General features: G+C 33.3%; 1 protein-coding gene across 2 annotated transcripts in view; it reads left to right on the top strand.

Annotated features, from left to right (window-relative positions):
- DACH1 (dachshund family transcription factor 1) overlaps nt 1–14,026 on the top strand; it is a 445,951-nt gene that overhangs the window by 309,493 nt on the left and 122,432 nt on the right. For both annotated transcript variants that reach the window (XM_030922383.1, XM_030922382.1), the window contains 2 exons: nt 3,131–3,266; nt 5,942–6,076. In XM_030922383.1, the coding sequence (XP_030778243.1) occupies nt 3,131–3,266; nt 5,942–6,076 (271 nt within the window). The remainder of the gene's footprint in view (nt 1–3,130; nt 3,267–5,941; nt 6,077–14,026) is intronic.

Here is a 14,026-nt window from a genome sequence, read left to right as displayed (position 1 = left end):
TAATTATAATTAGAAAACAGGAAGTAAGTTTTGGCATCCAGATGTGAAGTTTCTGCTCTTTTAAGTCATACACATGTTTTTTTGTTGTTGTTGTTGTTTCATTTTGTTTTGTTTTGAGATGGAGTCTCGCTGTGTCACCCAGGCTGGAGTGCAGTGGTGCTATCTCAGCTCACTGCAAGCTCGGCCTCCCAGGTTCACGCCATTCTCCTGCGCCCGCCACCAAGCACGGCTAATTTTTTGTATTTTTAATAGAGACGGGGTTTCACCGTGTTGGCCAGGATGGTCTTGATCTCCTGACCTCGTGATCTGCCCGCCTTGACCTCCCAAAGTGCTGGGGTTACAGGCGTGCCACCACGCCCGCCCTACGTTTGTTTTTTAAAACTGTTGGTCGTTTGTTTGCCTTAGACATTTTAAAACCATACATGCTTCATTTAGTTAGTTTGGAAAAATAACTACTAATACATTCATTTTCCATGTTACCTGTGATAAAGATTTCAAAACATCTTAATCTGCAATCTGTAAAGTTGGATGCCGTCTTTCTGTAGTATCCTAGCGTGTAACAAATGCATGCATCTTATAAACTTATCTAAACAAGTTAGTTTTAAATTTTAATATCTGGGATGTGTGTGTTTGTCTTTGGCCCACTGCCCCCCTTGTTTTCTCTCTCCTCTCGCCATCTCTTCTCTCTGTCTCTTTCTCTCTCTCCCTCCCACTGTCCTTATTTTCGTATTTGCAGTATTTCAAGTGGAAACTCCACATAACTTGATATGGAAAATATATTACGTGTTGCTTACATTTACCTACATATCAATTTTGCTATTTGCAGAAAATAAAGCACTTAATTGTTAATCCCTGAATAATTACGGTAAAGGGCTAATGCTTTTTAGTGTAATACTAACAATACATCTGCCTTCTGTGGGGGTTTATTGTCTTTTACAGAAGCCTGTCAGCACATATTAGCCCTGTCCAAAAACTCTTAAAGTTCAGCAAGTAATCATTACGACAAGATTCTAATATGCATTTCAACTTTTGAGATTAAAATTTAATTGATCTCTTTTTTTCTTTTCCTTTACAATATTGTTTTGTCATGAAGTTTCTTATAGCACTTTTTTTTTTTTTAATTCCATGGAATATATGTTAGGAAACCATTTTATGACATGGATTTGGGAAAAGGGCTTGGCTATTTTTTTCTGGTTATTTTCATTTATCATGGTCTTCAAAATGAAGTCTAAGCATATCTGTTGAAGATGTTTATTGGCAATGTACACCACTGGAAAATTAAAAGAGTGTGACTAAAGTACAGCTCAATCTTGTTTCCATATTAAAATAGGGAGAGCTTTAAAAAATACTGAAATCTGGGTCCCATTTTAGTCTTAGTATATTAGTTTTCTAGGGCCACTATAATAAAGAACCAGAAACTGGGTAGCTTAAAACCACAGAAATTTATTGTCTCACATTATTGGAGTCTAGAAGTCCAAAATCAGGACTTCATAAGGGCTAAGCTCCCTTTGAGATTCTAGGTAGAATCTTTCACTGTCTTTCTATAGCTTCTGCTAGCAGCTGGCAATCCTTGCTATTCCTTGGCTTGAAGCTGTATAAGTTTAATCGCTTCCTCTATGGTCACATGACATTCTTCCCTCCTATCTTCACATCTACTTCTAAGGACACGATCCACGTGGGATTAAAAGCCACCCTAATCTAGTGTGTTCTCATCTTAACCGATTATGTCTGCAAACACTCAGTTTTCAAATACATTCATATTGATAGGGACCAAAGGTTAGGGCTTCAACAAATCTTTTTGGGGGACACAATTAAGCCATAATCCTCAGTAAAACAGAATCTCTGGGAATGAAACTGAAGCATAAGCACATTTAAAAACATGCTAGGTGATTCTGATGTGCAGCCAGATTTCAAACCATCACAGTGCTGATGGAATCACTTTGACCAAAGATGAGCATGATCATCAATCTCACTGGCACTACAAAGCCTAGAGCCTCCTCTTTGTTTTCCATATTAAGTTAACATTGACATTTTGGAAATATTAGCCTCCTACAGGCCAATTACATTTTAGATTGGCCTTTTTTTTACCTCTATTTCATATTTGCGTATCTTCACCCTAATAAGGAATAGTGTACTTATTATTTATAAGTACATTATACATCTGCATACTTTATGTAGTTTTCTTCCACACTTTTTACTATTTATTAATTATTGCAAAAGGCATCAAGACCTGTGTATGTTAATAACTGAAGGTACAAATATTTTGCTGCTCAAAGTAGAAAATGTTCACCAATGGGTACCTTCTTTCTTAATCTGTAATTCCATTTATAATAGCTAATTGGAAACATTTATATAATCTACTTACAGATTTGTCTAATGGAGAATGCACAGAACTTGGAGAGGGAGGTTTGGAATGACCAAGAGTGTTGACATAAAATAGAGTATCAGGAAACACAGTACCAAATTTCCCTGGGACATAATTGATACATGTTTCATAAATGTGCCCTTTACACATTTGTGTGGTTGAGTTGAAGCTAGATATGGTAGGTACTCTGAGAATTATTTAAACCAAAGAAAAATATTCCAATATTAAATAATAATCCATTTCCGTGATGCCTTAAAATGTGACTGAGTATGTCCAGAGCAGTGCCAGGATGGAATACTTGTTAAAAACTCCTGTGGTATTATTATTATGGTCAGTCATGTTGATAATGTGTTTATTACATGATCTTTAGATACCTGCGGAAACACAGGAATATATTTAAAGATTTCTTCAAAATGATTATAAATAATACTTGTTTATTCTCCAAGACCTTTGTTGTCTAATGGGTTCTTATTTGGATATTTTTGGGTGTCTTCTTAGGGCTTACTTTTTCTCCAGAGTAGATTGACATTTGCCATTACTGCAGTCGTGCTTACCTGTAGAACCATAGTTTCATAAATCATCTTTTTCTACTTTATTTGGCTTTGCTCAAGATAAATGTATCTTTTAGTACAGTTAAATGCTGATGAAATAAAGTGTGTATTCTCTTTACATTTCTTATTGTATTGAGAAAACCAACATTCATTAAGTAAAGGTTCGTCGTATTTAATGTCTTTTCTACCCTCCTTCTCTCCCTCGCTGGTGCAGGAGCGTGTTCCCGATAGCCCCTCGCCTGCCCCCTCTCTGGAGGAGGGGAGAAGGCCTGGCAGTCACCCATCATCACATCGCAGCAGCAGTGTGTCCAGCTCCCCTGCACGGACTGAGAGCTCTTCTGACAGAATCCGTAGGTCTTATACTTCTACTTGTCACCATTTTAAACTTTATTAGGGTTCAGCTGGCTTTTCTAATCAACATGCCCTCATTCCAAATAGATCTCAGATGGATCATGTTCTGAAGCTCTGTAGCAATAGCCATCTCTCAAAATTATGTTTCCCAGTTCGTAATATCATGAGGTATGATACTACATTAACAGGTCCTGATATAAATTTCCTCTCTTTGATGCCACATATAAAGATTTGAGCTATGAAACAGAGAAAATAAGTAACCTTTTGGATTGGTTTCTGAAGTAAACACAACCAATTCTCAAATATCTAGTGTCTTGGTACACTGTTTATAGATTATTCAACATCATTCCTCAAATACTACCTGGCCATTTTTGTAATTCACTGACTTTTAAATTTTATACTTGTGTTAATGGAGGATAGCCACAAAGAGAAATGAGTTAAATTCAAAATAATAAATTTTAAAAACATACATTTCTAAGTCATTCAGGTGGTCAGTGAATTAAAGAATTTGAAATTAGCTAAGTTTGAGAATTTGAATTAGTAATAATCAATAATGCATACTATTGCCATATATTGTTATTATTACAATTTGAAAAGTAGGACTGTATGTTATTTTATAACATTTTCACAATATTTAACCTTGGTACTTATGACCAAGAAAATGAAGAATAAAGTTAAAATGCCATCAAATTAACAAGTGATTTTTGTGTCTATACAATAATCTTAGATTATTATTTTGATAAATGACTATATTAAAAGAGAATATCTTGTTTGATAAAACGTATATATTTTCCTTATTTCCAGAATTTAGCTATTATTTTATGCAATTATGTTTATAGCATAAACTTCATCTAATTATACAAAATTTGTTTCAGTTATTTGGTTGTTGAGAATATTTTCAGTAATAGGAAAGCATTTTCTAGAAAGTGACTTTATAGGTTATAAAGGAATGTGTGCATAAAGTGAAAATTTTGATCTGGAAGCTATGAAGAGGATAAAGATTAAGTTAAATGCTATGTAAATAATTATAAATAAAAGATAGTCAATTGTTGGAAATTATATAGTTCAACATAATACTAAATATATATACTTGCTTTGGCCTGCCTGAACTTATTTCCTTAATTTTATAACTTTATACACAATTTTAAAATAGTTTTCAAATAAAATATTTACTGCGTATTTTTATGGTACGTTGACACTAGAATCAGGAATTTAATGATAAATATTGGCTTAAGCATAATATATTGTCATTGGAAAGGTGCTGTCCTAGAGAAAAAAAAATTTTTTGGAACAAAATGAAAATGATGGACAGATTGGGGAAGATTTGAAAGAATTTTGTTATACATTCATGTTATTTTATTAATGGTTATATTATTTTTTAAAATTTTTGATAGAAACAAAGGAGACATTTTTATATACCTGGATGCCATAATTGTTGAAATGTAAATACAGCCACATTCACGCATATATATGCGTATGTATACACATATATATGCATATATATGTTACATATTACTTTAAAGTAATTTTATAAAATTTTCAAATATACGAATAATTCTTATGCGTTTGTCATCCTGATTTACCTTGCCAATCAACCAATCAAGGTCTCTGAAAGTGATATCTCAATAAAGACATAATGTCACCTAGGGCTTCTATCATAGATTTAATACAACTTTACTCAGATTTGTCATTGTTTATCTTCTACAAATAAGAACATTATTTTACATAACAGAAAAATGATCAAAATCAGGAAGATAACATTATTATAATACTAAAATTTGAACTACAGTTTTTATTTAAATTGCACTGGTTTTCCCACCAATATTTTTTAAAGTAAGATTTTTTTTTTCTAGGTACAAAAGTCAATCTATGATCACACACTACGATTAGTCAATTAGTTGTCATATTCTCTTAGTTTTATTTAATCTGGAACAGTTCCTTAGTCCATTTTGTCTTTCAGTACCTTTTTTTTTTTTTTTTTTTTTTTTTTTTTGAGTACAGGCCAGGCCATTTATTTTGTAGAATGTCCCTCAGTTTGGATTTTTTTGATTAGACTTAGGTTATGGATGTTTGGCGAGAATCACACAACTGTGATAGTGTGTCCTTCCTAGTGAATCATTTCAGGAGACACACATTTCTACAATGCCAGCAATAACTTTATCACTTTCTTAAGGTAGTGACTACCAGGTTTCTCTATTGAAATATTACTTGTTGTCATTGTTGTTCTTTACCTTTGGAGATAGTGAATGTCTGGTGAGAAAATATCTTAAGACTATGCAAATATTCTCTTCTTAACCAAACTTCCACTCACTAGTTTCAGAATTATCCCTTGATCCCTGAAGCAATTATTATTAATGATGTTTGCCAAATGGCAATTTCTACTGTATTATTCTTATATTTTAAAAATTTATATTTTCCAGATAAAAATCTTGTTTTATGCAAAGTAAAAATAAAGTGAGGTGATGTCATTTTCAGTATTTTCTGCATATTCTGATGAATTATCATGTTTATCAGTTATCACAGTGTTTTTAGGGATAGATTACAAATTTAAAGTTAGACCATTATATTAATATTATATTTACTGTTGAGTCCAAAAAGAGTTTAACTGACTTATTGGAACCTTGTGTGTTATGGTGTTTTTGTGTTTTGTTTTGTTTGTTTTCGGGTATAACAGCGGTCCATCAGAATGGGTTGTCCATGAACCAGATGCTGATGGGCTTATCACCAAATGTACTCCCTGGGCCCAAAGAGGGAGATTTGGCTGGTCATGACATGGGACATGAGTCAAAAAGGATGCATATTGAAAAAGGTAATGTATGATTATGTATTCCTTGTTTTTCCTGATTCAATAGATTTTAGAACTAGATTTTAATCACAGAATGAAGTCTGTCTCTACATCATGTAAAAAAAAAGCATATAAATGTTTTTAAAATCTACAATATAAAGTACAAATTAAACCTATTCAACAAAAAAAAAAAGATATGAATGAAGACCTGCTGCACTTCTCTTATACAACAGGTAAGTTACAATTTAGTTACCAGTACATTAAAGAAAAAGTCCCAATTGTTATTTCTCAATTCCTAAAGGATCTGCTATCTGACTTTTTCAATGCCTTCAGGGTCACTGTCATTTTACTTAGCATGATACAACAATAACAGTATCAAAAGGGTTATTCTGCCTTCTTTTGAATTAGAAAAACCGTTTACAGACCAATAAGGAAACAGAAATATATTTTATATGTCAATGTACTAGTAGTTGTCAAAATAGTTGTCAAAATATACCAAGAAAGGCCAGGTACTACATAGCTAAAAAGTTTCTTATATTTTGTTAATGTCAACCAAACCCGTTTTCACAGGCAAAATGTGTATTTTCATGCCTTATTTGACAATGCCATGAAAAAATAAAAATATGATTTTAGTCAGCATATTAGAAATTTATTCTTGGAGATGCCAATACATATTTTCAAATTTTAAGTGTTAAATTGTGAATTTAAGAATCTTCCCACCTATCTTTTATTTTAACTTAATATTTTCAAACTTTATAAATATAGATAGGATAATTTGCTTATCTTTTTTTGACAAAGCCATCAAATAATCAGTGTTGTGAATAAGGGTTATTTATTTGGAAAACAAAAGGGACACAATTAATCGGCTGTCAACACGGAAAGGAAATAAAATTGAGTATTTAAATAATTGAATAAGAATAAATGCGTGGAGGGAGATTAAGTTAAGGAGGGGTACCTTCTTCCCACCAAAAAGACTACTCACATAAAAGTAAAAATGCTTACATAAAACATTTCCTTTTCAGCATAAAAATAGCTCTGCTAAATCCCTTAGGGAGAAGGAGTATATTTCTACAAATTAGATTATTTGAGTTATGGAATGTCAGTGAGAAAACACAATCTAGGTACTAACATGTTAGCATCTAGGCATAATTGAGAAACAGAGGCATTAATAAAATTTTTACGTTATTTATTGTGAAACTTGGTATCAGGTGTTATTTGTATGAACTATTCTAATGCAGTGCATGACTAGGTCAGATTGTCTCTAAATTTTTAACTTACATTTTTTTCACAACCTCTTCATTAACGATAAAGAAGAATGTCATATATATTATCCATCATATTTATTTTGACCTATACCTTTGATATTTAATCAAAAATCCATGCATAGTATTGTAAAAATCAGTATAGTGGGGCTGGGTGTACTGGCTCACACCGGTAATCTCAGCACTTTGGGAGGCTGAGGCGGGCAGATCACGAGGTCAGGAGTCGAGACCAGCCTGACTAATATGGTGAAACCCCGTCTGTACTAAAAATACAAAAATTAGATGGGTGTGATGGTACGCGCCTATAGTGGGAGGCCGAGGCAGAAGAATTGCTTGAACTCTGGAGGCAGAGGTTACAGTGAGCGGAGATCGTGCCCCTGCACTGCAGCCTGGGTGACAGAGTGAGACTCCATGTCAAAAAAAAAAAAAAAAAAAAAAAAAAAGTATAGTGGTAAAATATAAAGTTTCATCGAAGACTCAAGTTTTAAGTAATGATATTTAAATATAATAATTAATTTTACGGGTTTCACAATCATTCACTACTAGGGTTGAGCTAAAGAATAAAGCCCTACAGAAAATTATTTGAGTCACTCTTTTCTCAATTTTCCCTTACATACTATTTACCAAGTTTAACTTGGGATGCCTAAGAAGGAAGTTAATTTATGTTATACGATGAATGTCAGGATATTAGAGCTAAATTCTCTTGCAGCACCATGGTAGAGAAGGGCTAAGAGAAATATACAAGTCCAGAGGTGGTAGTGAAGAGAAAAATACAAAAGGAATGACCAGTACTAAAATTGGAATAACAGATCTCACTAGAATTTTTGGTGGAGAGCTTTGTGCAACATTATCATTTGAATTGACCTATATTTTTCATAACTATTCCTTTTTCATATGTCATTATTTCATTATAATTTTGCCAACATGGAGCATTTTTTGAAATAATATACTAGATTGATTTAGGCATGTTTTAAAGTATTTGCTTTGTTATTTGGAAGTTATTTCTTCATTGCTATCCTTCCACTACTAGAATGTAAGCTGCTTAGGAGTCATCTGTGTACTGCATTTGCTTTAAAAAGACTAGGCAGTCTTTGAGTGCATACTGATCTGGGCTGAATTTCTAGAAGATTCTAAGAGACAGACAAGAGTTAAAACAACTGTGGAGATCACATGCTTTAAGGATTAATAGTAAGGCCAAAGGTGAAATTACCTGACCTTCAGAAAGCACATTTATATGAAACATGTTAGAACATTCTGACCACGAATATACATAAAAACTTACTATATCACTAATGGTACTTACATCAAGGTTTTCTAAATTGTTTTGCTGTAAGAACAAAGTCCTTGACTGTAGCCCAAAAGTTTCCCAATATTTTGATATATATTTTATGGTGACAAATAAATTTTTAAGATTCTCCCTAGAAATGTGAAACTATCGTTGATTTCAAATGTGTATATGTAATCCCAAAATTTTAATAGATTTTGATACTATTCTAGTAAGTGTTTTATTATGGATGCTTTTCTCTTGTGTGTACTTTCTTTTATCTAGTTTTCAGCATAGTGAATTAATAGTAAATATTCATGGGCTTTCCAGATTGTTAGAGACTACTAAATTAAAAATTGTTTTCTTTCCTGATAACATTTATCATGGGCCTCATAATATCCCTGTAACTTTCCTACAACTCATATCTGTATCAAACAAGTAACTTTATTTAGAGATAGATATTTGTGGAGAAATTAATTGTGCATTTGTGTCATTTTAGGCTTGAACCTATATGTAATTTGCTGCCTGCCAACTAAATTATTCAAAAGGCAATTAAATCTTTAGAAAACACTGATTCCAAAAATAGATGCCAAAATTTATTTGTATTCTGAGAATCACTGTGGTCTGAAATCTTAAGCATCAGTAACTTAAACATCTTATGTTCTTCTTAATATTAAATAGCTATGAGCTTCATTCTATCTGTATATATATATGTACACATATACACACATATATATATATACATACACATACACACACACAGAGAGAGAGAGAGAGAGAGAGAGAGAGAGATAAATAATAGACCAGGTGTGGTAGCTCACGCCCTGTAATCCCAGCACTTTCGGAGGCCAAGGCAGATGGATCACTTGAAATCAGGAGTTCCAGAACAGCCTGGCCAACATGGTGAAATCCTGTCTCTACTAGAAATACAAAAATTAGCCAGGCATAGTGGTGGGTGCTGTAATCCCAGCTACTTGAGAGGCTGAGGCAGGAGAATTGCTTGGACCTGGGAGACAGAGTTTGCAGTGAGCTGAGGTCATGCCATTGCACTCCAGCCTGGGTGGCAAGAGCGAAACTCCATTTCAAAAAAAAAAAAAGAAGTGATAGATATATAATACCTTTGCAGTCATCTCAAATATAAGGAGACATACTTTTAAGATTAAGAGAGATACTTCAATTAAACTCAGGAGTTTGTCAAAGATATATGCTTAGGAAAACTTTGGATAGCACATAGCATGGCTCTAAAAACAACTGTCTTTCAGCTTTTCCAAACATCTGGAATTCTCAAGAGCTTTCTGTGTTTTAAAACATTGCTGATCTTTTGCCTCATTCTAAATATAGTGGAATAGGCTGTAATAATTGACTTTTGTGGCATATAAATAGGCTCACTGTTTCTTGATGCTGGATCTCTCTGTTTATCCTCCACACATTTGTCCACTGATGCTAGTTTACAGTGTTGCTCTCTCATGCATAATTTGTTTTGATTTTTCTTAAATTGCTGCTACTTTCAACAAATTTTGGAGCATACTTCTTACCTTGCCTGTAATTCAATATGTGCATTTTTTGTTATTATACAATTTATCTAATTTTTGATTGATCAAAAATTATATATATGATAGAGAGAAGCCTATAATACTAACTTCTTCCAGTTATAGAAAACTTAAGCATTTATAGTTGGGACTAACTGTTGCATACCTAATTTGTGTTATTGTATTTTGGTCTTGGAATAAGTAGTTCAATGTGAGATAATCAATGAATAAATATTTACTGAAAGCTAGATATGTGAATGAAAACAAATGAAATGCAAATCAATCACTCTCTTTCTGTGTCTCTCCCTTTCCTTATTAAAATTATACAGATTTTTTCTTAATATGTACTTTCTCCTACAGATAAGGCTTTTCTCTTCATTTGTTTTCATAAGAAATGAGAAAACTTTCTTTCACTGGTGATAACTTCAGGAGACCAACATTATAGTAGCAGGACTAATCTGGGGGAGGCAGAAAATCCAGGGAATTTGCTTCAGGCCATACAGAACTTTTGTGTCATATTCTGCTTGGTGGGGAGTGCTCAAGATTTCCAATATTCAACATCTTTGTATAAAAACTTTTCATGTTGGTAATCTTAAGTGAAGGACAGAACACTAAAGGCAATCAAGTAGTTAGCAAACTGGCCATATTTGGCTTTTTGTCTCTTCTTTATATTTTAGTCTTAGCATCCAACCTTATGGACCATTTTCATACAAAGCCCTTTTGAAAGAAAATTATTGTGTATCACTTTTTTCAAGTTTTTGGAAATAATTTTTGAAATATACTTTTATTTGTGCATTTCTCGTTGTTTAAAAATCCTAACTTAAATCAAGATTGAGTCTTCAAAAATGCAGCAACCTGAATGGAACTACAGGTCATTGTGCTATGTGAGATAAGCTAAGCACAGAAAGACAATTAGCACATGTTCTCACATATATGAGAACTACAAAAGCAGATCTCGTGAAGGTAGTAGATTGCTGGTTTCCAGAGGCTGTTTAGAACAGTGGGGAGGAGAGAGGATTAGTGGGTCCAAATACACAGTTGGATAGATGAAATAAGACACAGTGTTCAATAAATCAGTAGGGTGACTATAGTTTACAGCAATCTATTGTATATTTCAAAATACCTAGAAGAGAATAATTTCAAATATTTCTGGCATAAAGAAAAGACAAATATTTAGGGTGATGGATATCTCAATTCTACTGATTTGGTCTTTAAAAATTAAAATCCCTAGAAGAAAACCTAGGTAGTACCATTCAGGACATAGGCATGGGCAAGGACTTCATGTCTAAAACACCAAAAGCAACGGCAGCAAAAGCCAAAACTGACAAATGGGATCTAATTAAACTAAAGAGCTTCTGCACAGCAAAAGAAACTACCATCAGAGTGAACAGGCAACCTACAGAATGGGAGAAAATTTTTGCAATCTACTCATCTGACAAAGGGCTAATATCTAGAATCTACAAAGAACTCAAACAAATATACGAGAAAAAAACAAACAACCCCATCAAAAAGTGGGTAAAGGATATGAACAGACATTTCTCAAAAGAAGACATTCATACAGCCAACAGACACATGAAAAAATGCTCATCATCACTCGCCATCAGAGAAATGCAAATCAAAACCATAATGAGATACCATCTCACACCAGTTAGAATGGCAATCATTCAAGTCAGGAAACAACAGGTGTTGGAGAGGATGTGGAGAAATAGGAACACTTTTACACTGTTGGTGGGATTGTAAACTAATTCAACCATTATGGAAAACAGTATGGCAATTCCTCAAGGATCTAGAACTAGATGTACCATATGACCCAGCCATCCCACTACTGGGTATATACCCAAAGGATTATAAGTCATGCTGCTATAAAGACACATGCACACATATGTTTATTGTGGCACTATTCACAATAGCAAAGACTTGGAATCAACCCAAATGTCCATCTGTGACAGACTGGATTAAGAAAATGTGGCACATATACACCATGGAATACTATGCAGCCATAAAAAAGGATGAGTTTGCGTCCTTTGTAGGGACATGGATGCAGCTGGAAACCATCATTCTTAGCAAACTGTCACAAGAACTGAAAACCAAACACCGCATGTTCTCACTCATAGGTGGGAACTGAACAATGACATCACTTGGACTCGGGAAGGGGAACATCACACACTGGGGCCTACCATGGGGAGGGGGGAGGGGGGAGGGATTGCATTGGAAGTTATACCTGATATAAATGATGAATTGATGGGTGCTGACGAGTTGATGGGTGCAGCACACCAACATGGCACAAATATACATATGTAACAAACCTGCACGTTATGCATATGTACCCTAGAACTTAAAGTATAATAAAAAAAATTATATAAATGTCTTAAACTATCTACGTACCACCAAAATATATACATCTATTATATATCGATAAAAAATTAAATTATAAGTAAACAAATAGTTTTTTTCTTTTAAATTCTAGATAGATCTTATTCAAATTAATCAATACTAAATATTACATACAACAACTTTATGGGAGCCTGTTAGTATCTCCTGTGTCTATATATAATTGCATAGACTAAAAGCCTTTATTCTTTACAATTTTCTATATTTTGATAAGGTTAACACATATTATAGGGCCATGAGTATTTTCACTTGTAAAATTCTCTAACACACAACTTCTTCACTTTTACCATCAAAATATATTTTTTGTTGCCACATCTCAGTCTCATAAAATATTCTCTGTAAGTATTACTTACCTATGTGATTTTCCTCCTCAATTTCCATGCCTCGGAAATAAGTGTTGAAGTTAGTGCCATCACTTTTAGTTCTGTTATTCATAACACTGGACAACAACAAGTTTCTTTGGATCCCAGAGCTCTTTAAGTAGATGGCAGATTTCGTATGCTAAGCCATAGCTCAGCTTGCTTAAGACACTGGTTTCATTATTTTATGAATTATTTCTAGGAGCAGAGCTTGTAATAATATTTTAATGACAATTGAAGAAAATACTTACAGTAGTAAGATATTCATAACAGCCCTGTAATGATGGGTAATTGGTATAAAATATAGACTTTAATATTTATTTTCTTTTTACCCATGCACCTTGATGACCATCACGTCACACTGAACTTTCAAGTTTCTCAAACATCGTCTGTCCTTTCCTACATGACTTCTGTTTGTTTCCTTACATGGGACATGTATGCCTTCTTATCCATAGTGTTCAGTCCAAACTTCTTCAGGGCAGGAGCTTTGCCTTCTCACCTTCTTTGTATACTTAGCACAAGGTCTAGCATTAGTGAGTACGATAAATTTCTTTTCTGAGTTAAGTGAGATAATATATGTCTGTAGTGCTTGATGCATATAAATATCCAATGGAAACCATTACTACCATCAAGCTAGCTAAAGAGTATGTGACTTGATTATATAAATTGGAAAATATACATGCTGTAAACCTCTGAATTAGAATATTATCTATTTACAATTCATAATACCACAGTTATCATGATTTACATTTGACCCCAAATGGGAAATTTGAAATTATAATATTGTAGAGAGCACTTTGATTACATATAGCTAGAATGTAATGTGAACAGTTTGGAGGAAAGAATTGCTAAATTAACTACATTAATCAGTTATTTTATATGTCAATGATTGTATTAAAAATAATCTTCATTTATTTAATACAATTTCAATAAACCTTGAATTCATTCAATAAATATATTGAGGAGAAACAAATATGTGTGGCTGTGTAAATCACATGTGATTGTGGGTATTAGATATGGATAGGCTACAAGAGAGTGGCTTAGAAATCAAATGAGATTCCTTCTGATGGGTAGGAATTCTGTCTTTGAACTACTCACAAATGCCACTTGTAAAGTAAATTACTACAGTTTTACGTAAAGGTTACATTTCTCAGGAATTTATCATGTAA

This window comes from Rhinopithecus roxellana, chromosome 18 (assembly GCF_007565055.1).
Source record: "Rhinopithecus roxellana isolate Shanxi Qingling chromosome 18, ASM756505v1, whole genome shotgun sequence".
Taxonomy (NCBI): Eukaryota; Metazoa; Chordata; class Mammalia; order Primates; family Cercopithecidae; genus Rhinopithecus; species Rhinopithecus roxellana.
The sequence above is the reverse complement of the archived record's forward strand: the minus strand, read 5'-3'. Positions and strand labels throughout refer to the sequence as shown.